General features: G+C 37.3%; 1 protein-coding gene across 1 annotated transcript in view; it reads left to right on the top strand.

The window, feature by feature from the left end:
• PLS1 (plastin 1) overlaps positions 1-23133 on the top strand; it is a 41038-nt gene that overhangs the window by 1882 nt on the left and 16023 nt on the right. The window contains exons 2-6 of the mRNA XM_082767700.1: positions 15641-15749; positions 18623-18786; positions 19894-20023; positions 20404-20536; positions 21970-22051. Of these exons, the coding sequence (XP_082623826.1) occupies positions 15680-15749; positions 18623-18786; positions 19894-20023; positions 20404-20536; positions 21970-22051 (579 nt within the window). The 5' untranslated portion in view covers positions 15641-15679. The remainder of the gene's footprint in view (positions 1-15640; positions 15750-18622; positions 18787-19893; positions 20024-20403; positions 20537-21969; positions 22052-23133) is intronic.

Genomic DNA, 23133 nt, shown 5'->3' with positions numbered 1-23133 from the left:
ACCCCAGTTAAATCTTGTCTGTCTCTTGCAGCTAGATACAAGTAATTGTATTGATCATTTAAATTCACACACACATTCCCTGATGCCCTCGTGAACTGTGAGACACGAGCATTGCACAGGCAGGTTTGGTGGTCAGAGGAGTTGTAGCCAAGATGGCGCACCAAGCCCCTCTTGAACACCCAAGGAGTTTCATGTAATATCAAGGTGTGCTTAGGGCTTATCACTTGTGTGGCTGCTGTAGTCACACCAGATTGTATGATTACTTGAAGTCAGATTTCCATATATAGCCATGAAAATGGTTGTCAGATTAGCTGGCTGACCTTTGAACACACTGCATTGTTCATGGAAACCATAAAAACGTGTATTCCGGCAAGCTCTAGTTTTAATCTGTGCCTGTGGTATGTAGTCAAGTTGTCTAGAATGAAGGGGCACAGGCTGAAATTATACCTGGTCCTGAATATTGCTTTGAAGGTTTAAAATAAAATGTAAATGGAAGAATTAAGCAAAAATGAGATGGGTAAAAAACTGCAATAGTAAATGCTGTTAAGGACTAATCTAGATAGTCTTAGTCCTGCAAGCATTTTTTTTTTTTTTTTTATGCAAATAAACCTCCTTAAGTGCTAAAGACTATTGATGAAGCAAAATTTAAACATTTGAGTAATTTCGAGAGTGTGTTAGGTGATATATTCTTTGGGAATCTGGTGTTATTACAAGGCAGCAATGACTTGAGTTTTTTTTCCTTGTGCACAGCTTCTGCAAATAAAAATGAGTTGCCTGTATACATAGGAGTTAGACTTGATGATCCTTGTGGGTCCTGTCCAGCTCAGGTGATTCTATGATCTTTTTGCTACTTGTTTCTTGCTTTCTTGACGTTCACTGGGCAAACAGCTGACCAGTGATCACATTGTGGTATGCAAAGGGATATTAACACAAAATCAAAACTGGTATTAGTCAGATCAAGTTGAATATTAATCAAGAGATCGATCTAGTTTATTAATGGAACCAGATCTGCATTATAGTCACATCAAACCACTTAAGGGATATTTAAGTATCTCTGTAGCTACACAACTAAAGAAGGGCTGTAAAATGAAACAGGAAGGGTGACTTCTGTTATCTGGTATATTGTTTTGTGATAAATTGATTACGTGACTTCAGCTTTGATTCATACCAAATGCGGTCATGACCTTCTGTACCTTACTATCTTTTTATCTGTTTCAGTACTTCTAAATATAAATTACTTGATGAATTTCTGGATTTTTTTGCATATGTGCTTAGTTACAGCTATTACACACAGGTTTCTGAGGAGAAGAAAGGTAGTACATCACAATTGCTTATCAGTGAGGCTGGTATTGCTAAGCCTCAGCAATAAATTATGCATAAAGCAGGTCATGTGCTTGTACATGTGTGCTTTTGATGGGAAAAGGATTATCAACCCACTTACAGGGTTCTCTTGCAGATGCTTTATTAATAATAATAGGTACTAGGAAAAAAATTTGGTGCTGGACCTGGTATTGCCCAGCTTAGTTCACTTAAAGTATATTTGCCCTTCAACTTGTTAATAATCATTGGTAGGTTTCAGAATGGGTTATTAAAAGCATTAACGTGCAGTAGAGCTGAAATATTAGGCCATATGTTATCAACAAGATTATATCTACCTGAACGCTAATTTAAAGGATTTGCGTGAGCTTCAGGAACTAGCTGTTTCTTTTCTAATGAGATGTTTCCTCATAGGTTTTTATGTTCTGGAATTTTTATATTTTAGAATACTTTTGTCTTGCTTGTTCATAAAGCCTTTCTTCTAGCTTCATGTCTTCCTTTCTTCCATTTTTTCCCTATGTGTCTTGCTATTTCTTGATAGGTGAATTTATCCCCTTATGACAAAGGCAAAAGTGATTCTGTTCTTTCCTAACCAAAAGGTAGGTCAATAGAAAATAATAAGAAATCCTCTATTGCCATTGACCTGAATATTTTGCTTCTGCAGTGTTACTACTTCCTTCAAGCTTGATGTATGGAACCAAGATATATTTGAAACTACTGGGAGTTTTACCATTTTATAGCTGACATCAGGACTTGGCTCTGATCCCACATCTTCTCTTTCATTCTCCCCTTTGGTATCATGATGTAGTTAAGTGAGAAAATAATTCATAACTGAATATAAACATCTATTTCGCTTTGCTTGTTGTCATCTATATCAGCTATTCAATTTTGTGGGCCAGAATATTTTTTACATCCCGAACTAGCAAAATGTTATAACATGTGAATAAATTTAAGCCTTATCAATGATTTCATTGGTTTAAAAGAGTTATCATTTGCTTGGAATTGTATCCACAGATAACTACTTCACTAATTCAAGGCCTGTTGGACAGTCCTTCTAAAAGCTTCTATTCTTGCTCATCTTAATCATTGCTATCTATATATCTTCAACTCTTCGAATGAATTTCATATCTGCAGATACAGCAATAACAGGATCATGTATCACTGAACATACATGGAAAATACATATCCTCTATAAGTTAGTGTTGAGAACTCTGTAATGTGTTGGATAAAGTAAAATGCAGTTTCATCAACGTTATCCAAAATGTACAAGTGGAAATGCCATTGCAGTGGGAATTATTTTATATGGGAATTACTTTGACTCTTCTTTCTAACCATTCTATTAAAAGTGAGCCTGGCAAAATTTTAGTTGCCTCTCACGGTTTGGTCACGCTATACCTTTCAGGCTGACTGTCATGGTTATTATAAAATGAGATGAAATGTTTCTAGAACAAGATAAAGTGTTAGCGTTTAAATTAGAATATATTACTAAGCTGTGCTAAAATCCTGTCTGGTTTGCATTCTTACAATGCCACCTATGTGAAAGAGCAAGGCTACAAGATCACTTGCAAGTGCCTAACGTTACCTGCAAGTGACGTGTTATCAACTGTTAGTGGGGAAACACTTCTGATGGCTGCTTTATTATGTGGTATAAAGCTTGCTGGAACGTATTGGTTAGATAGCTAAAAAGTATGCCCAGATAGTACAAGTGTTAAAACTAATCTGAATCAGCATGGATAGGAGCTGAGGACAGGCTGATTTGTAGCAGTCTTTCCTCCAACCCCCAAGATGCTTTTTGCTCATTTTTCCTGGTGATACTGGTTCCTTGGTTGCGTTGACGAAATAGTGTTTTAGGAGGTAAATCTACAGTTGAGGGAACCCTTGAACATAACCAAGTAAGTAGAGGATTAATAGACTTGGAGATCACAAGAAATCATTTTCATGAGCTAGGCTGGACTCCCACAAAACTCAGATGGCAGGCTTTTGCTAACGGGTGCTGCAGGAAATCTGGAATGCCTGAGTAAGCTATAACTTATCTTTAGAAGAGCTAGCTAGCCTTGAAGTCAAGATCTGACATGATGTCAAATCCATAAGCTATTCAAATAATTAGTACTCACTAATATAATATTTTATCTTCAAGGTGTTTTTTTTTTTTTTTTTCTGGCTTAGAATAAGAGCTCAGTTTGGCTACAGAAAAGTCTTAGCTATGTAACTAGGTCTTCTGAAATAAATTTTAAAGCCTAACCTAAAGCTGAAGTATATTCTGAACCTGATTTCTGTAAATTTTATTTTACTTTTTTTCCAGATAATGGATGTAGCACATTAATGAACTGTGCAGAAGTAAATTAAGATTTAGGGTTAAACATTTATCTTAAGGTTTGTTGTGAACAGGAAGGAAAGGTTGTGTTCTGTTGTCTTATTGCAAGTGCATCATGCTGTTACCTTTCTTACCATCAAGCAGTGCTGATGGATCGACAGCAGCCCTTCTGCTCACTTAAAGTATTTTTTCAGTTTTATATTTTGAATCCTTGTAATGTACTTACAGCTCCAGAGAGTTGTCTTAGATTTGTACAAATGCAGGACATGCAAGTCTTACAGGATATACTCAAACTTATCTGGTCAAATGGTATCTTCTCTGAAGCTGTCTCTGAACCATACGAATGCCATGGCTGAGGTTTTGAGTAATTTAGTTACACAACATTTGTGGAGAAATATATTTTTTTCTCTTCCAAACATGATTTAAAATGACAGTTGGCAGCTACAACTGTACATTTTCTTCTGGCCTAATTAAGAGCAACAGTACCAGCGAACGACCTTTGTGTTCTCCAGATCCTCTTCTAGTTGTACAGACAAGCGTTCACGCCGCCCTACCACTGGGCTGCTTTATGCTCCGCTGCAGCAAGCGTGCCTCCTTAAGGCCGGGAGCTCACCAGTGGGCAGCATTTACTGTGGGCTCTGACAGGTTTTGACATGCTGCCAGTCGCTTTTGCCATGTATTGTAGAAGACCATCCTTTTCTCTCTAGCTTGACCAATGGAGAAAGCAAAACAAAAATAACCTATGAATTTTCCATGACAGAAAATCCTGGCTTGCTTGTAGTATAGTAGCTGATCAGTCTAATCTTCTAATAATCTTTTGAACCATGGAGAGTTGAACGAGGAATTAGCAGGGAACAGAGGGCCATGTTGCCCTCTGATAATTAATGAAAACTTAAGAACACTCTGCTAACGCAATATGCTCCCATGCTGTTCAGTGACTGCCGTCAGCTACTGTCTAAAACACCTGTGGATGTGAACGGAATTGCTGAGGAGAAGAATATGCATTTGTATTGTTACCCTTAATGATCTTCACATGATTAACTTCTGGGGTGACCTTAAAACTAAGTTCATTAGTTAGCGTCAGCCTGTGGCTCTGGGCTGGATTTCCAGTATTTGCAGTGACCTGAGGCTCCAGCCTGGAGCCCAGCAGAGAGCAGGGCAAGGGCAGGGCTGTCCTGGCGAGTGCTGTGTTGGCTGTGCCAAGAGCTCTATCCCCTTCTGCCTTGTAGGCTTGTTCACTGATAGCTTTGTTCATAATTTTGCTTTTGCACTTAGGTGCTAACTAAATGCTATTTTCACACTTAGAGAAGAGAAAAATGATTAATGATATTCCAGTTGGCTTAAGAAAAAGATGTATTTTCTTAAGTTATAGGTAGCATGGAGGGATAAATTCCTCATCAAAGAACAAGGAGTAAGGTGTGCCCTACCTCTTAAACAGCCCCAAATCTGGAGGAAATAGAGGCTTGGGACAAGAACTGAAAGCCTTTGCAAGACGTGAAAACATCAGTAGCATTATTAACAGATTAAACAGGTAAGGTGAGTGTGCTTTGATTGTAGTAGTTGAAATGCAAGATCCAACAAACTCAGAAAAACTGAAGCACGTATGTAATCTGCGAAATTGCAATTGGCTAAGAGTAAAATGATTTGAGCTATGAGATGGGTACTGACAGTTGCTGGGCTGGAAGCAGGTAGGTAGTGTAAAGCCATGCTACTTGCTACATTTTAATGTTCCTGATTACTTCTGCTTCCTTGCTGCAAATAAGGTGGATCAGAGTGAAGTTGCAACTATTGGACTGTAATAGCACTATCCCTTTCGGAAATGTAATACTTAAGTTGTAGTTTAGGGGGAGACCAGAAGATGGTGAGTCAGTGACTTTAACACTACTATCAGTTCTCATCCTCTGCCTGAACTTTCTGTTGAAGATGCTCCCTGACCTGTGATTCATGGAGTTGAGAATTTATGTGAGGATCTAATTAATTTTGAAACAAATTTCTAGTCCTTTTGGTTACAGACAAAGCTTAAAAGTTAATGAGAGTAATGTGAAATGTCTGAAAACAGAAGGCAGATGTCATTCCAGATTAATAATTTTAAAATGCTTTGTCATTTCATAGTTTAATAGATTAGGCTATGACTCATGATTGTTTTTTGAAAGTTTGGGATTGTGATTATTGCTTCTGATTAATTTTTCTGTTTAGTAATTAACTATCAGTGCTATAATTTAATAAACAAATGAAAGAATAATTAAAGCATAACCACAAGTTTTAGATCTCATTTGTAGAGTACTGGAGCACCCAGAAAGCTTTTCTGTCAAATGAGATTCCCGTCAGCAAATCCTGAGTTCCGAGCACACGTTTGGCTGTGTCATAGCCTAATTTCATACTGATGCAGTTACTTCGGTAAGAAATTCAGCATTTCTTTCCTAACCAAAAAATAAATATACAGACTGCTTATGCTGGAATTTGGTATAAAATAATGACATTTTTATTCATAATTTTAGTTCCGTGTTAGCAAAAGCTGTGTGTGCATAAACCTAGCCAGAAAAAGGAGGAGATTAAGTATCGTTTGGTGGTGTCTTTCAACTCACTTCCTTTTGCTGTTGTAAACTTGATATGTAATGTCAGCCAAGGCACAAAAGAATGACTTCAGGATAGAGTGCCTGAAGCAACGTGCTTCTGTTAGTGTAGTCTTTCCATTTATATTTTAGTGAGGTTTGCTTTAGTGAAATGTGACAGTAAAAGCAAATTTACATTAAAAAAAATCACTTTTCACAGCAGTGACTGGTAACCAAATAGGTTTTATCACAAGCTGTTTCCTAATTTCTCATCAAATTTTCTGTATGTTAATGATAGACATTTTCCATCTAACGTGAATTTGTGTGGTGAAGCTGCTGTGATGCTCTGGTCTGAGGAGGTACGCGCCTTGCTGTGGTTTCTGGGTTCAGCAGTGTTTCTGGGTTTGGCACCCCAAGCTGTGGGGGCTGTGTTTGTTGGCTCATCCCGGGTTGACTCCTCGTTCTTGGTGGCACCCTGTGAGGCACCAGCTTCCCTCTCCAAAGTTTGGTTTTGCCTTCATGTTAATTGTTGCAGCTTTTTTTCCTTCTGCCCGTGGCCGGGTGTGTTCAGAGTTCTCAGCGCAGTTCTCTCTGGTTAGTACCTCTGCGTAGATGTTCTTGCCAGACATTTTGTTCATCTCCTAATTGCAAAGCATTGATTCTGGCCTTCCAGAAGAGTGCATTTGCCTGGTGGAATACCAGGTAGCTGCACTGAAATGCCATGAGCGGAGACATTTCCATGGGTGAGGCCAGTGGATATAGGGACGAGGCCAGAGGTGAGGTGATGATGCAGAACGGGCAAAGTACAAGGGGTGCCATGGCTGGGCCCTACGGAGGCGCTTCAGGAAGGAGGGTCTGGCACACATGTGTGCAAGGAAGCCAAGCAGCTAGTCGGCATGGGACGTGGCTTTCAGTGCAATGAACTGCTTTTTGGAGAGTACCAAATGATCCATCTGTAGGGCTGATGTGGGTGGTATCACTGGAGATCACAGAGAAGGTCATAATGTGTGAAGTAGTCTATTGAATGGATTGAACTTGTTGAAAGAAAGACATACATGGTTTCTGTTCAGGGATCAGTCAAATGCATTTGGGGCCAGTGTAAACATTATGGTGTTTATGCTTTCTAAACAGTAAACATGATAGTATTTACACAAACAAAGCGGCTTCTTCCACTTCTTCCACCAAGTCACCTTAATCTAGCCTGACCCAAGTGTGAACTTCTGGAACCTTGCTGATCAACTTGAAGCTAGCTCTGTAATCACCTATAGCTTGAAATACAGACATTGCCACCTCTAAAATAGAAAGGAAAAAAAAAAAAAAGATGTTTGCTTTCTAAACAGTGCCTTTAAATATTTAATTTTTGTTAAAAAAACAAACAAACAACAACAACAACAAAATGCCTTTAAGCTTGGATAATAAGGTGATCTGATGGGGTTACCTCATTTATGTTAATGCTACTTTGAGTTACAATGGGCAGGCTTGGGTGTGTTCTTGAGTTGAGGAAAACATGTTAATGCTCAAAGTGAATAAAATTCTTCATTACAAATGCATGTGATTGTAAATGTGGATAGCAGTTGCCCTACTTGTAACTAAGGTATATATTTGAAGCACCTGAGTGAAAATGGGTTCCCATAACTAAGCCATACAGGTTGCAAGTTTCAAGTTTTATAACAGGACTTCCAAATTTCCTTTGTGACCACTAGTTTTAACTGTATTGGTGAAAGGTAAAAATTATTCTAGACTTTTGATAGTATGGTGGATGCTAAAGCAGCACAAAAAATGATTAAAATTGGGAAGGTTAATACCACACCAGATACATGTATTACAGTCCGAGTGGTTTCTATAAATGTGAACTTTGTAATATACTGGAGGGAACAATTGTTCTAGAATGTATTCAACAAAAGGTCTTCTATGTGAGCTTCTGTTTCCACAACTGTTTTCTAGTCCCAGTTCTCTTGTCACTGTTCCTGCCTGTTTTTCCATGTCCTTATTATGGTATGCGGATTTTATCACTGGATGCAAGAGTTTCTTATTTGAAAATCCAAACATCTTACTTAAAAATTCCATAGTGAATGCCTCAATGATTGTCCATGCATACAGTGAGATATGCAACTGCGTCCTTGAGGAACGCTTGTGATTACACTAACCACATCAGTGATACAGCAGCACTAAACAAGGGCAGATTGCTCCAGTCTTGGAAGAAATACCATGCCAGTTGCAGTGTGGATAGTTGCAATGTTTGTTAACTATAAAGTCCTTGTGTCTTTTGTAATCTTCTCCCAATTAAATATTTGTGTTGTTGAGGACTGAAAGAAATGTTTAGAAATATTTGAAATTGACCAAGAAGAAGATTTAGATAGCATCAAAGGTAATTTAGATTTATGGTTTGAGTGCATGCAAATTCCTACTTTACTTTCATTTTCCTTATGTGCCTGTGCTTTTCCTGGCAAAGCTTGAGTATGATGTGTACGGGGTTAGTGAACTTTCACCAACACAAAGGTTATACATAATAAAATCAAGAATATGTGCTGCTTAAGCACATTCACTCTATCTGACCTTCAGTTTGGATCAGAGTTCTTTGAATTTAATCATGTCAGAGATTCTGTAGGGAAACTCTATTATTCAAGTCCCTTAATTTGTTGCTCATTATGACACAACTGTTTAGTATTTTGTATTCTATACTAAGATTCTCTTCTTGCTAATTTGTTGAAAAGGTGATATATTTGTATTACATACTAAGTGCAGAGAGTTCAAAATTCCTCATCTGGAAGCTTTCATTAAGCAAAATATAAAGTGCAGTTCTTGTATTTTCTCAAATCTGTGGTGACTTTGCTTTAGATTAAAGGATGTTTTGTTTTTGTATTAAAAACCGAAATGTTGTCTCTTATCAAGGGATCTGTGGGAAAAACAAAATAAATCTGTATTTCTAATACTGATGTGCTTATTGTTTTCAAGTCCTAAACCAAAAGCTGCTTGTTGTATGGATGCAATGTTGTGTGTACAGTTTTTTCATCTGGAAGTGGTTTGTTAGGATATATGCAGAGCCCAGGATACTCTATATTACCAATACACATAGATTTAACTTTGCTGTTCTGTGCTACTTGCATAATCGCATGGCAACTAGTGTGTTCTGAGTTACTGTATCTTATAAACATTAGCAAATACCACTGATGTGAGAAAATACTCATTACTGCGCACAGCTCCGTAGGGCTCATGGTATTGATTTGCGTTATCTCAGCATCCCAGTGTCACAGAAATGTCGCTGTTTCAGGTAGTTGAGATTGAGTTTCAGGTAGTTGAGTTGGTGACCGTGTGCTCGTCCATACCACAGTTTGCAGCAGTGACACAGGTGAGGCAGAGGGAAGCAGAGTGGTGGCTGGGACCTGCTGCAGGTCTCAGCAGACCAGGAACAGGTGACCTTCCCTCTCAGCCTTCGGCACCAGAGGCTGCAAAGAGCAATTACAGAGCTCGAGTTTGCCTGCCATTCACTATTCTAGACAGTTGCACGCTTCATCCAAGTGAAATGGAAGACTACAACCTGAAAGAAATCTTGATGCAACATACTGAAGTGGGGATTTTAAGGAGTTTTATAAATCAGGCTAAATCTGGGTTAATGTTGGCTGGGATGAGCAGACATTGCTTTGCATGTGGGTATGAGGTAGACACAATTCAAGTCCCTGTTTCAAAGCACAGAGGGGATAAAACACTCCAAGTTCTCTGCTGAATGTAGATGAAACTTGAACTTCTAGGAAAAATAGCAAATTAACAAGACCAAAACAGGTACCGCCTGGCCTGGCTGAATTTGCCCAAATGGTTCATGTTGCTAAACTGCTAACAGTTGAGGTTTCCAGAATGCATTTCTGTGAACTCTGCACATAATAGCTCTGTTTCAAAATCAGTGGCATAGAGGTAGTCCTTCTGGCACAGGTAAGCTTTCCTTTGATTTTTTTTTTTTTTATTAGTAATGCAGAGTGCAACAATACAAAGCACAGGCAGGCTGAGAGCCTGTTGAATGATGCATGTGAATGAAACTGCATGAAACTGATCTTATCGCTGAATTTGCATGGCTATTCTGTATACTCAGCAGCCAAGGATGCTGGAGGCGTGTTGTTTGGATGAACAGGTAGCTTTCTAAACTAAACATCTGTTTGTTTATAATAGAATTGTTCTTCATCCTGACATAAGTCTCACAAAATTATTCTGTTAAGTGAAATTGTTATTTATTTATACTGTAATGAGTGACTTTGGATCAGGCCCATGACCTGTCTAAAAACTAAATATATCAGCTTATTGTTTTGCTACTTATTCTTGAGTCACCCATGTTTACCTTAAAGGCATAGTAGAAAATGTTGATTTTACTGTTCACCAGATTTACTGTACTGTGTTGAATAAATTCGTGCAGGGTGAGTAATTAACTTGAGTGCAAGTCTTCTAGTCCTCCTTATATAAATGCATATTCCATTGATGTAGAATTTCTCTGGCTGGTTTGATAGCTTTACTGTAGCAAAGATCAGTACATACAGTTCTGGGGGGAGTTTAAAAATATCAGCTGCTCCCTCGTACATTGTACCTTGCTCACTGCCTAACGCTGTGCATAGAAGAGTGAGGAAAATCCTGTGGAGTATGAGTTTATATGTTGAAAAATAACACTTTCATTGTTACCATCTAACTTTCACTAAACACTTCTGATGGTCATTGATGTATCCCTTTATGGATACATTTTAGCTATGTTTATAAGCTCAGGCTGAAACTTGCATGCTCCGACTCTTTAGGATAGTGAAGCTTCACCCTGACTGTCTGATATTTAAGGTACTATTTTGCCTTGTTATACTTCTAATCGGTTGCAGTGCATACTTCCTTGATTTTATGCAACAAAATGGAATGTTAAAATGCACTTTGCAGTTCATATTACACTGTTAGTAACTGTACCTAATACTGTAATTGTACCCTGCCTCCTCTTTTCTTTTTTTTTAAAAAAAAAAAAAAAAGGCAACACACTTCAGGAGTTGCAATCTTAATTTTATATGTATACGTGTATTATGTTGATAATGTTGATAGAACTAATTACTTTGACCTTTCAGTCATCTCCTGTTTCAAAGTTAAATTGGCATCCTCTTTGCTGCATTAGGTGTCTGTTTGTATATATACAAACAGAAATATATATACACATGTATATTTCTTCCTTTATCAGGCCCAGTGCTGATAGCTCATCATTCTACAGGTATTTTCGATTCTTTTGTTCTACCTGTAGAGGACTATTATATTCCACACTTAAGAACTCTTTCACTTTAGATAACATGACCTGTAATTCTACCCTCTTTGTCTCTTGCAGCTTTTTCACTGATACGGGAAAAATAATTTGTCCTGTAACAATGTTAAAGAATTGCTGTAGTTGGCCTCTAATCGTCACCTATATATGGTCAAGAATAATTGTAGCATAAGCAAAAAAATATTTCAATGTTACATTAAAAAAAAAAAAGTTGGGCAGGAGTTTTTTGTTCTTGAAAAGACAACAGAAATGTCTGTGCATGTATCTGTATGTTAATATAGAGCCAAAATTATGTATATCAATGGTAGTCAGTTCAATGATTACTGTTTCTCCAATATACAAGTCTTTGCTAATGTTAAATTAGCATTTTCTCAGTTACAATATAGCATTATTTTCTGTCCCTGATGAATATGGAGAATATCTGATGCACATTCTCATAGAAAAGGAACTTTACAATCTCTTATACCTGGTAATGCATTCATTTCTCTCTGAAACAGGTTAGAGCTTCTAGTTTAATCTAACAATGGCTTAAATTTAGTGTTGTTTTTTTTTTGTTTTTTTTTTGTTTTTTTTTTTTGTTTGTTTTGTTTTGTCTTTGCATTAAACTGTATTTCAGTTTGAGTCAAAGCTTGGTAAGAGAAGTCAAATGTTAATGTTTTGTAATTTTTTGTAATTTTGTAATGTAGTACATACCAATAACTAATTATTGATACCAAAGCGGTAATTCTTCTGCACAACCTGTATTTGACAATTATGCTAGCTTGGCTGTCATTAGAAACAACAGATTGAAGGATGATGTGGAGAGCGAGTGGTATTTGCACCAGGAAAGAGGAGGTGTGTCTCTAGTACCAGACAAAAAGAACAGCAACAAAAGAAAATAAGCTCTTGAGTCAGCATTTGTAACATCCATTGTAGTTGCGGAAGCAGCTGCAGCACGAAAACAGGGCAAATAGAATTTGAAATGAAGCTGAAAAAGAAATTGCCAATTGCCTGCAGGGATGGAGGAAACCATTGGGGCTGATTTTGAATCAGTTGCTCTGTTTTTTTTCTGACAGCCTTGATAAGAGGTCAAAAAAGAGACGGGAACTGCTCTTTGGCCTGCTTACTGCATCCCTGGCTGTTGCTCAGCCGCAAGTGCTCTTCCACACACAAAGAAATGCCACGATGATACCAAGAGAAGTTTGCATTGGTGTTGGATCTGGAACATTTCCAGGAAACACCAGTATATTGCCTTCAGATACAAAAAGCCTTCCAGGTGTAGAAGGCAGGCTAGGGATGGATGCATAATGTCAGTTCATGGTAAGAGTACTGGCTGGGGTTTAAAAGAGGATTAAGTGTACCATCTCAGCATAAAAACAGTGTTTGTAGCTACCTTGTCCTGGGGCAGCAGGAGATGATTTAATATCAGTACAGGCTACAGAAAATCTTAATGTTGCATGAACACTATCAGGTTACAGAGAAACATATTATCTGTAAATGAACTTATGTTATCAGCAGGCAGGCATGGTTCCAATTATCACCTACTTTTGTAGGCTTGATGCTAAATCTTGTCAGTCTTTGGTGGTGATACATGTGTGCAAGATATTTATTAGCCTAGATGAGAAGTTTGTGTATTGAAACTGTCTGCAAGGTCTAAAAATTTTAGAGATTTGTCTTTGCTTGCTCAAACTAGATCTCTTCTGAATGCCACAACCATAATTGCAGCACTTCTGCCATTTAATTGACCAGCTAATTTACACAGTAATTATATAATAGGGTATTTAAGAGTGTCTCTCTAAAGCAGAGGTATTAGCTTTATTTATCTGCTTCATTCAAGAACAGATGTGTTCTGTGGTCCTGAAATAACTAGTGTCTTTGTAAATCCAAGGCTGCTATTTTTTTGGGATAGAATATGGTGGGAAATCTGAATTATGAAACATAAAAGTGAAACTAATTACATTTCAACTTCTGAAAATTTGTTTTTGATAAAATCTGATTCAGGGTAATGATAAGTAGTTTAAAACATTAACAGTATGAGGGAAGTATGGCTGTCTTTTGTACCATGGTGGCCTAATACTTCATTTAGGCTTTGACATCCTGTTTTTATATTTCAAAGGACTGTCTTCTGTGTCTCTGCAGCTTCAGGCCTTTGCATTTTCTTAATAATTTAGATTTAAATGTTTATTTTTTCATTTTTCCCACAATCCATCCTTTCTTTATTTTTAATCAGGTTTCTGTACTTCCAGAAACATCTGTGTGTAAGGACTTTTTTTTTTTTATGAGTATGAAGCCTTGTACATGCTGCTAGTAAGCTTAGCAAAATGGATGAGTAGGATTTTAAATCTAGTACTTAAAGAAGATTGAGTGACACAAAGGAAAAGACTTAACTCGCCACCCACACTCAAGGCCATATCCTGTGTGAACCACAAGAGCAGTCCCAGTGAAGACAGAAAATACTAACATAAGTGAAGTAGGCAGGATTTAATTGAAATAACACACTTGGTTAAGAACTTTTTAATCTAGCATCATAGAAAACTAAACTACTATGGGTATACCTTAGAAGAAGCAGAAACTCGCTGAGATGAGACTGAGGTGGGTATTACACGGGACTTACTCTTTCTAAATCTTATACAAGTGTAAGTGTAGATAAAGAAGTGCTTATGCTGCAGTTAGGGCACAAGTAAGCATTTTACTTTTGTACTTTGTGACAGTCACTGTTGTGTCAAACATTTTCTTGTGTTATTTTCTTCCATGGTTTGGCAAACCAGCTGCTACCTTAAAGGGTTTTTCCATGTCTCTTGATACTTGTTTTCCTTAAAACCATGGGCTCCACTTGAAGTTTGCTGTACAAGAACCTCAACTTCCCAGTCATTTTCTTTTTGAAGGAAGTGTTTAGCTCTGTTTTCAGATGAGCACAGACTTCAAAACATAAGCCCCAGAGAACATGATTTTGAAATCATGAGACACCTCAGTGGCTCCTGACGTGAGGCCATGGTACACCTTGTTGTTGCTGACCATAGTGGGTAACAGTGCAGTGCTGTTGTGCTCTTCTTTTGGTGGAGAATTAATTGTGTATGGCAGATCTGAATATAATTATTGTGAATAAAGAATACACTGTCCATCAGGAACATTTTTCTTGCTCTTAAGCAAAACCACTACATCGGAAACAACCAAACTGGAAGGGAAAAAATATGTATCTGAACAACTTTGACCAAAATACTAATTGAGATGTATTTTTGTCAGTTTTTATTTATAAAATAAAAGCAAAGACGAAACTCTGATAGCCACACCACCATCTGTGGCATGCTGTCTACAAGCAGAGTGTTGCATGCAGCTTCACAATACTACGATGGGTGCAGTAGCAGGCTTACTTTGTACACACAAATGGTGTGTGCGTGGTGGCAAAAGACTAATACAAATATAACCTTGCATATTGAGACAGCTGAGCATAACCTCTTTATGAATTTGTACTGCCTAACAAAGGGCTAAATCATCCTGTTATAAAACCATGGGCAATGTCTGGATAAGAGGGAACGGGCAACCACGTGCAATGGGGGGTTAATATCGGCCCTTGGGAAAGTGCCTTCTGTTTTGGTTAGCTTTCTGCATGATGTTGGTTGGAGAAAGTATATTAATATTGAGATTCCAGTCGTTGCGCTGAGTAAAGGCCTCTTATTTCACTTTTCAAGAGTGTTAGGAGGCAATAGGCTTGTCAGGGGATGGTAACTTCTGCAGCAGCTGGCGAAAGATGCATCAGTGTTCACCCACTGAGTGTAAACGGGAATGCGTCCCACTGAGGCTTCCTGCTGTGCGAGTGCTTGGTGCTTGCAGGACTAAATCCCAATACTAACCACAAATTTGCAATGATGCTGCGTTGCACATAAGAATTATTTTTTCTGAAATCTGTTGAAGTATGAGGTGATAATATTGATGTTGGAAATTTGCTCACGTGGTAGAAGTTAACTGTCGGTTATTCTAGGTGAATGAAAACATCAGCATATGCAATTGGAGTCGCTGTGGTAAATTCTCAGCAGCTATTACAGGAAAGAATTGCTGGGTATTTAAATATGCTTTCAAGTGTTGTTTGTAATGCTGTGTCACGCCTGGAGGTGCCATATAGGTCTGATACCTGGTACTAAAAAGATCAGTAACTTGGATTAGTATGTGTTTGGAATTGATGCTATGTAATATCTCATCAATTATTGTTAGGTGTAAGCAACTGAGGACGACGCTTCTTGCTGTCAGAACATGGAGAACAACGTAACTACTATCTCTCGAGAAGAGCTTGACGAACTAAGAGAAGCATTCGATAAGATAGGTATGTTTTGGGTTAGAAGATAATAAGGATGCCAATAACACTGCAGAGCCATGGAGGTTTTTGTGGACAAAATCTTTATGGATCACTTTGGTTTAATAGGGCTATGTTTTCTCTCTGTTGCAAATAATAGCTAAAAAACTAAGAATGCTTATTTAAAACCACTTGCTTTCAATGCAACTGTGTTTCTTCACTTCTTTCAACTTCAGCAATGGAAACAGGTAAAATAGCATAAATAATACAACTGTTCAGCTCAAAAGTTAATGTATTTGCCGCATAATACATCTCAAAAATCAGTTACTGGAACTCCTTAAATCTCAATAAAATTTTGTTGTGATAAAGCTTTAAATCATTAAATGTTCTCATGTTTATTATTGACCTAGATAATTGACTGTTTCTGCTTTACTTGCATACTTTGAACTAGTAATTTGTCTTTCAGTTTGTTGGATGTAATTTTACATTTTAACTAAGCTAAACTTGGAGTCTTTCTGATTTTGCCTTTAAAGCTAGCAGATGCTAATAATTTAACTCAATGATTTTGTATGTTTGACAGGATATTTTCAGATTAATCTGAGCGTAAACAGAAATAGCAAGAAATTAGTGAACTACTAACCCTTATTTCAAGATTGCAATAAACTTGTGAACGTTGAAGTTCACATCTGCTTTATTTCTTATACGCAGGGGGTGGTGTGTAACTGTGCAGCTCTACAAAGCGATTGAGCATATTTGTAATTACTCATAATGGGATAGCGGGGTCATTTCACAGTAATTCAAAATAATTTTGAGTGCCAGCCTTAAACTCCTGAATCACAGAAGAATTTTTGTTTAATAACAACTACTCACATATCTGTATTTTGTGTTGGTTCTGGTAGCTGAAGGACCCAGCAGATGGACACACCTCTTTGCCTTGCCTTTCCCCCTCTACTGTTCATATGCTTTTATTTTTATGCTATTAGTAGAGCAAAACCGCTTTAAGAAACAAAAGAATGACAACAACAAAACAGTTGTCTCAACAGCAGCTGAAATGTAGTGTCAGTACCTGCAAAATACTATACTTGAGGAGACAATAATCCTACTTGCACAAACGGTTTGTTTTCGGGTTAAGGCATGGTAATCACTGTGGATGAAAATTATGGAACAGCTACAGCCAAGAAGAATCCTAAATGTTAGGACTCAATGTTAGGACTCACCAACTCAGTAAAGAGGCGGTTGGGAAGCTGTGTATTAGAAATTTGTAACACCGTGTGTTAAGGTGAACAGAAAATTGAACAGAAAATTGCTTGGTTTCTGTCAATACAGGTGTCAAGTGATGTTCAGTAAATGGTCAAGAAGTTTAAACCAAAAAGTAATAATATTTATTCATGGCAAATAATAAAATTGTGAACTCACTAATTTAGTATGTTTTGAAACAAAAAGAGGCTAGAAGTAGTAAAGGAATAAGATGTATCCATGGTTGATAATTAAAGAGTTTGTATAGAACAATCATCTTGATGCAGTCTGTAGCTCAAGGTGGCTATAGCTTCCAGGAGCTGGAATGACAGACCAAAGAAAAATCCACTGCATGCATGCGTAAGTCCAGTGAGCAGTAGCCTATTTTGCCAGCTGCCAATAGTGTTTTGGTACAGCTTTTCTATTTGTTTCTTTTTCACCATCTGCATTCTGCTCACTGAAAAAGCACCACTTCTAATATGCTTTCTGTGAAGCGTCAAAATTAAACATCATCTATGTTTTCTTCTTTTTCCATCACTGCATTCTCAATGTTTTTGTGAATAAATTGCTTGCAGCTGCATTGATAAACTGCAGGAAAAGCAATGTATTTGTTTCTGTTTGTCACCATGGAAACTTACCCTGAGTGCAAGATGAGCCCAGCGAACTAACATAGCTGGTAATCTGAGTGAGATTGTGAACATGTCCTCTGCTCTTTAGATCATCACCGTTATTACATGTGTTGTTACGTGTCTGACAGTTAAGCTAGACAATGGATGAATGGATTAATCTGTATACAAGCATAAAGTTTCACCGTGCAGTGATCTGTGAATTGTTGAAAGTATACAAAACAAAAAGACAGTAACATTCACTTTTTTTGTCCTTTCATTAGTAGTGAAATGTGGCTTCTTTATGAAGCTGTACAGATGCTATGTAGTATAGTATGGATTACAGAAAATTCATGAATAGCAATTAATCATGGCTAGAGATGAAAGTGTAGTTTTTTACTTGCCCTTCTATAATGTGATATGTATTCATTCACTCTGGTATTACTGGCAGAGTTCTGATATCAGAAAAAAAGCATGGAGAGAGGTCTTTTAACCAGTAAACCTGAAAAACAAAGTGGGAGCATATTGGCATGTTACAAGAGTGACCAGGTCACCTTATTCTGTTTCTGACTCACGTCAATTCATTTTTTTTAGTTTCTGCTGTGTTGTGGTGTTCATCATGAATAACACAAATTAGACTGAGTCAGTCTTTTGTTAATTTATTTTTATGATCTATACCCATTCACTTCGCAATTGTGGAGTGAATACACAATACTGAATGAAAAAATGTAGTATTTGATCTTCCTTTCATTTGAAGGTTTTGTTGAGAATTTTGTTGGCGTCTTAAAGCTTAATTTTTGCTCTTTACAAATTTGCTGTCTTGTTATAGCGTGCTTTGGTGTTATAGCATAGTTCCTGTGAAAATACAGAGCAGGCTGTCACACCTCCCAGCCAATTGTGTTTCTAATACATAAGTATTTGTTCATGCTTGCTTATGTATGTAGTGAAGTCACAGGAAGAAATAATCTTTTCCTATGTATATCTCTTGCACTCGATGTATTCTCAACAGATGTTATACTAGGTTCTTTAAGTATAAAACCAACTTGTGTTTTTGCTTTGCAGATATTGACAACAGTGGATATGTCAGTGATTATGAGCTTCAAGATCTGTTTAAAGAAGCAAGTCTACCCTTGCCTGGTTACAAAGTACGGGAGATAGCAGAAAAAATCATTGCAGTAACAGACAGCAACAAAGACGGGAAAATCAACTTTGAAGAATTTGTCTCTGTAAGACATTTCTTTTGGACTTTAATTTGTAGTACTTTGGTTTTAAGAATTGGTCTTCAGAAAATGAATAAGAACTAGTTATTTAGCTACTACCTAAAGAATAGAATGAGATATTCTTTAATACACAGCTAAGTACTAGTTTGATCACAGGAGGGTTTTCTGTGACAATTTACAATGTCCTATATAATTATTTTCCAGTCTTTGAATTTTACTCTTCCATTTGATTTAGTAGGTCTCATTTGGGCAGCATGAGAGAACATGGTAGTTCAAAGCAGTCCTTACTTCCTCAAAAATGAAGAGCTGGACTACATATTTTTAGAAACTGTTTGGTCTAACCTTGCTTTGATAACAGAGTAGTACGTTGGATAATCAACCTTTAAATTCTCTTAGTGATACGCTAATGTTTGTGCTAGTATGTTCAATCTCTATACTAAAGGCTACTTTTTATATTAGGAGTGAGGATTTTTTTATTTTATTTTATTTTATTTTTTTTACTGCAAGCAACTTTGAAGTGTTTAGATGTCTTTTTAAGTGTGGGTCACAATCTAGTGTGCTTTAAGAGAATCAAAACCTATTCAAGCTGTTGGTTTATCTGTGTGCTTGGGGATGGTTAGTTTTTGTTTTGACTTTAGAGTACTGCTGCTAATTGCATCAGGTTGCTCATTTAGCTCATTATTCATGTCTCTTTTCAATAATTTAGCTTGCACAGTTTCATAGGGGAGATGCCTTTATTTGCATCTAAGTATAGAGTTTTATGAGTTACTTATTATTTATCATCAGTTCTGAGACCTCTACAGTGTTTGGGCAAATTCAGGACATAACAGTATATCCTATATGGTTTACATTGTAGGCTCTTAGAAAATACTATCAGTCACCTTGTTTAAAGGTGTGTAAGTTTTATGTGGTCACCTTTTATTGTAAAGCATACGATGACATAAGCAAAATAAGTATGTTCTAGTTGTTGCAAATCTGTTTTCAAGAGTTAATGTATATAACAGAAAGGCATTCAGGTTCTTTACTGACTCTAGATAGAAGGCTGATATGGTTTAATACGTAAGTTGCTATTTGAAGGTATAATTAATCACAATGCTCTCTATCTGATTGCAGATAATTCAGGAATTGAAAAGTAAAGATGTTAGCAAAACTTACCGAAAATCAATAAACAAAAAGCTGGGTATTACAGCACTTGGAGGAACATCCTCAATATCTACTGAGGGGACACAGCACTCTTATTCAGGTAATAAATAAGCATGAATAAACTTTACCTGACATGGGAAGACCCTTTAAATTTGCACTAGATGTGGAAAAAGAAGAAAACTGGAAAATATTGCTATTGAAAGCAAATTAACAAAGAGAAAGCACGTGGAGGTAGACCAGACAAATTTGGGTGGCACTTTATTAAAAGGTGGCTGTTGAATTTGTCGCTAGCTTCGTGCTGCACTCAGAGGTAAGTTAGATATCTTTGCCAGAGTGAAAAATAAAAACGAACACTGACAGAATGTGGGGCTGCAGGTGAAACGCTCCTTTGGCATCATGGTAGTAACTAGATTTAATTTTTGGCTTCGTTACGTTTTAATCTTTTATATTAAGTATAGATTATTTTAATGTTGTTTTCAGAGGAAGAAAAAGTTGCTTTTGTTAATTGGATAAATAAGGCTCTACAAGATGACCCAGACTGTAAACACCTCCTTCCCATGAACCCATCAGATGCCAGTCTTTTTAAATGCCTTGCAGATGGCATCCTCCTTTGGTGAGTCAATGGCTGCATGAAAGAAACTCATCTCAGTGGTGAAGTGTATTGGAAAACTTATAATAGGCTTCAACACGGGAACTCAGCTCATAAATACGGTAACCAATGTGTAGGATGGGAAAAATGTTTGCCTATAAAATATTATTTTTAGTAAATTTTTATGTGACTCTGTGCACATATTATAGAAGTGGTTTCCTCTTCACATCCATTATCCTCAATGCCAGATATGTACAGGCAGTTCTTGAAGGAGATAATCACACAGTTCATATATTCGTTAGCCAGAAGAATAAAATATTTCAAATTGCAAAGATTTTCAGATTTAATAAACGTATTTACTAAATCATAGGATGGGAGAAACAGAAATCTGACTTAAATCTGTGGCAAAACAGCATATAGTACATCCCTAAACTCTAGTTTGCCATAATTTTGTAGTTACAGAATCACAGAATTTCTAGGTTGGAAGAGACCTCAAGATCATCGAGTCCAACCTCTGACCTAACACTAACAGTCCCCACTAAACCATATCCCTAAGCTCTACATCTAAACGTCTTTTGAAGACTTCCAGGGATGGTGACTCCACCACTTCCCTGGGCAGCCTGTTCCAATGTCTAACAACCCTTTCAGTAAAGAAGTTCTTCCTAACATCTAACCTAAAACTCCCCTGGCTCAGCTTAAGCCCATTCCCCCTCGTCCTGTCACCAGGCACGTGGGAGAACAGACCAACCCCCACCTCACTACAGCCTCCCTTGAGGTACCCATAGAGAGCGATAAGGTCGCCCCTGGGCCTCCTCTTCTCCAGGCTGAACAAGCCCAGCTCCCTCAGCCGCTCCTCGTAGGACTTGTTCTCCAGGCCCCTCACCAGCTTCATCGCCCTTCTCTGGACTTGCTCAAGCACCTCGATGTCCTTCTTGTAGTGAGGGGCCCTAAACTGAACACAGTACTCGAGGTGCGGCCTCACCAGAGCTGAGTACAGGGTAGTGACTAACAGTACTTCTGCTCAATGGTAACAGTGGATAAGCTCATTAGTATTGATGTGAATTAGTATTTGAGATTGTTGTAAGATTACAGAAATGCAGTGCAGAAGAATTAGTTATCATGCAAACATTTACACTGGAGACTATTTAAATGTCAATAATTTATGGTCATAATCACTGAAGATCTTTTTTTTTTTTTTTTTTTTTGACAGCACAGACATGCTCTGTTACTTAAGTATAAATCCAATTGCTCAAATTTCTTTAATTAGGTATTACATGGGTGTTTCTGGATGAATGTCCGATTATTTAACAAGGAGAAAAGATTTAATGAATGAGGTTGTCTTTTTTAATTTTGTCAGACATTTACAGCTAGTTTCAAGTGTTCGTGTTCTAACCAAATAATGAAGCATGTTTTCTGAGAAGTGGAAGTTTGAATAAACTCTGGCTTTTCTTCCTTAGCAAAATGATTAACTTTTCACAACCAGATACAATTGATGAAAGGGCTATTAATAAGAAGAAACTCACTCCTTTCACTATATCTGTAAGTACTGCACAGATAGGAACTTGTCACAAATGAGAAAGTAAAATGTATTTTTTATAGTTTTGTTTTAATGACAGTTATTCTGGTGGAGAAAAAAATAGTCCTATGTATTTTGAAATGTCAAAGCATGAAAGTGTATTCTCTAACAAAATCAACTGAAGTCTTCTGTTTCTTAAATGGCTTACAGGAAAGCTTTGTTTTCATGCTTTCCTTGGTTGTTTCACTGTATTCCTTTTTGCTTTACTGAGAATCTGAACAAAACAATGTTAAATTTCTGAGTGGATGTCTGGATCAAATTTAGGGATGCAATGCAGAAAGTATCTGCATAACTGTATACTATAAGCTAAGATGATGTGTTTTCAGTAGCGGAGAGTGGCTTGGACAAAAGATGAGAAGCTCTATGTTTTTTTGACTGTGTATGAGCCACAAAATAGTTGAGGAGAACCTGTTTTCTCATATCCAAAATAATTTCTTAAAAACAGTTGTGGAAGAAGGAAGTAGATCCTTAAGTTATCAGCCTAAGGAGAAAATAAAATCCTGTTTAAAAGCTTCAGTTACTGGACAGACTTTTAATTTCAGGTGGTGACATGAAAATATGGAAAGTTAACACCACACCATATTCTAAATCCTCCAGTTGGGTCTTGTAATTTCTACTCATTTAAGGGATACATGTCAGCAAGTACGATACATGTGCTTACGCTGTCCCTGTAGATAGTTAAAGTGTGACACTGGAGAGGAAAAAGAGTAATATGACACCTGCCTTTTTTTTTTTTTTTTTTTGTAATATTTCATTTGTGGGGATCATTAGCTTCACTTTCAGTGTCAGCATGTTGAATTGCTCTGATTTGCTAATGGTGTTCAATCACACTTTGAGTTGCTTGAGTGTTAGCCTGCATAAGAGCCAAGATAATCGCTGTGGAGGCAGTGATTCCAGTAGCCTCCTACACAGGGATCTACTGATTCTACTGATCTACTGATTCTACTGGATCAAGTCCCTGGTATTTTGGGCAGTATTGTCTAATTTGTGTATGTGATACCTGTGAAATACAAATAAGACTGATTAGTAATCCAAGCAGTGGAAG

This window comes from Aythya marila (assembly GCF_965140915.1).
Source record: "Aythya marila genome assembly, chromosome: 9".
Classification (NCBI taxonomy): domain Eukaryota; kingdom Metazoa; phylum Chordata; class Aves; order Anseriformes; family Anatidae; genus Aythya; species Aythya marila.
The sequence above is the reverse complement of the archived record's forward strand: the minus strand, read 5'-3'. Positions and strand labels throughout refer to the sequence as shown.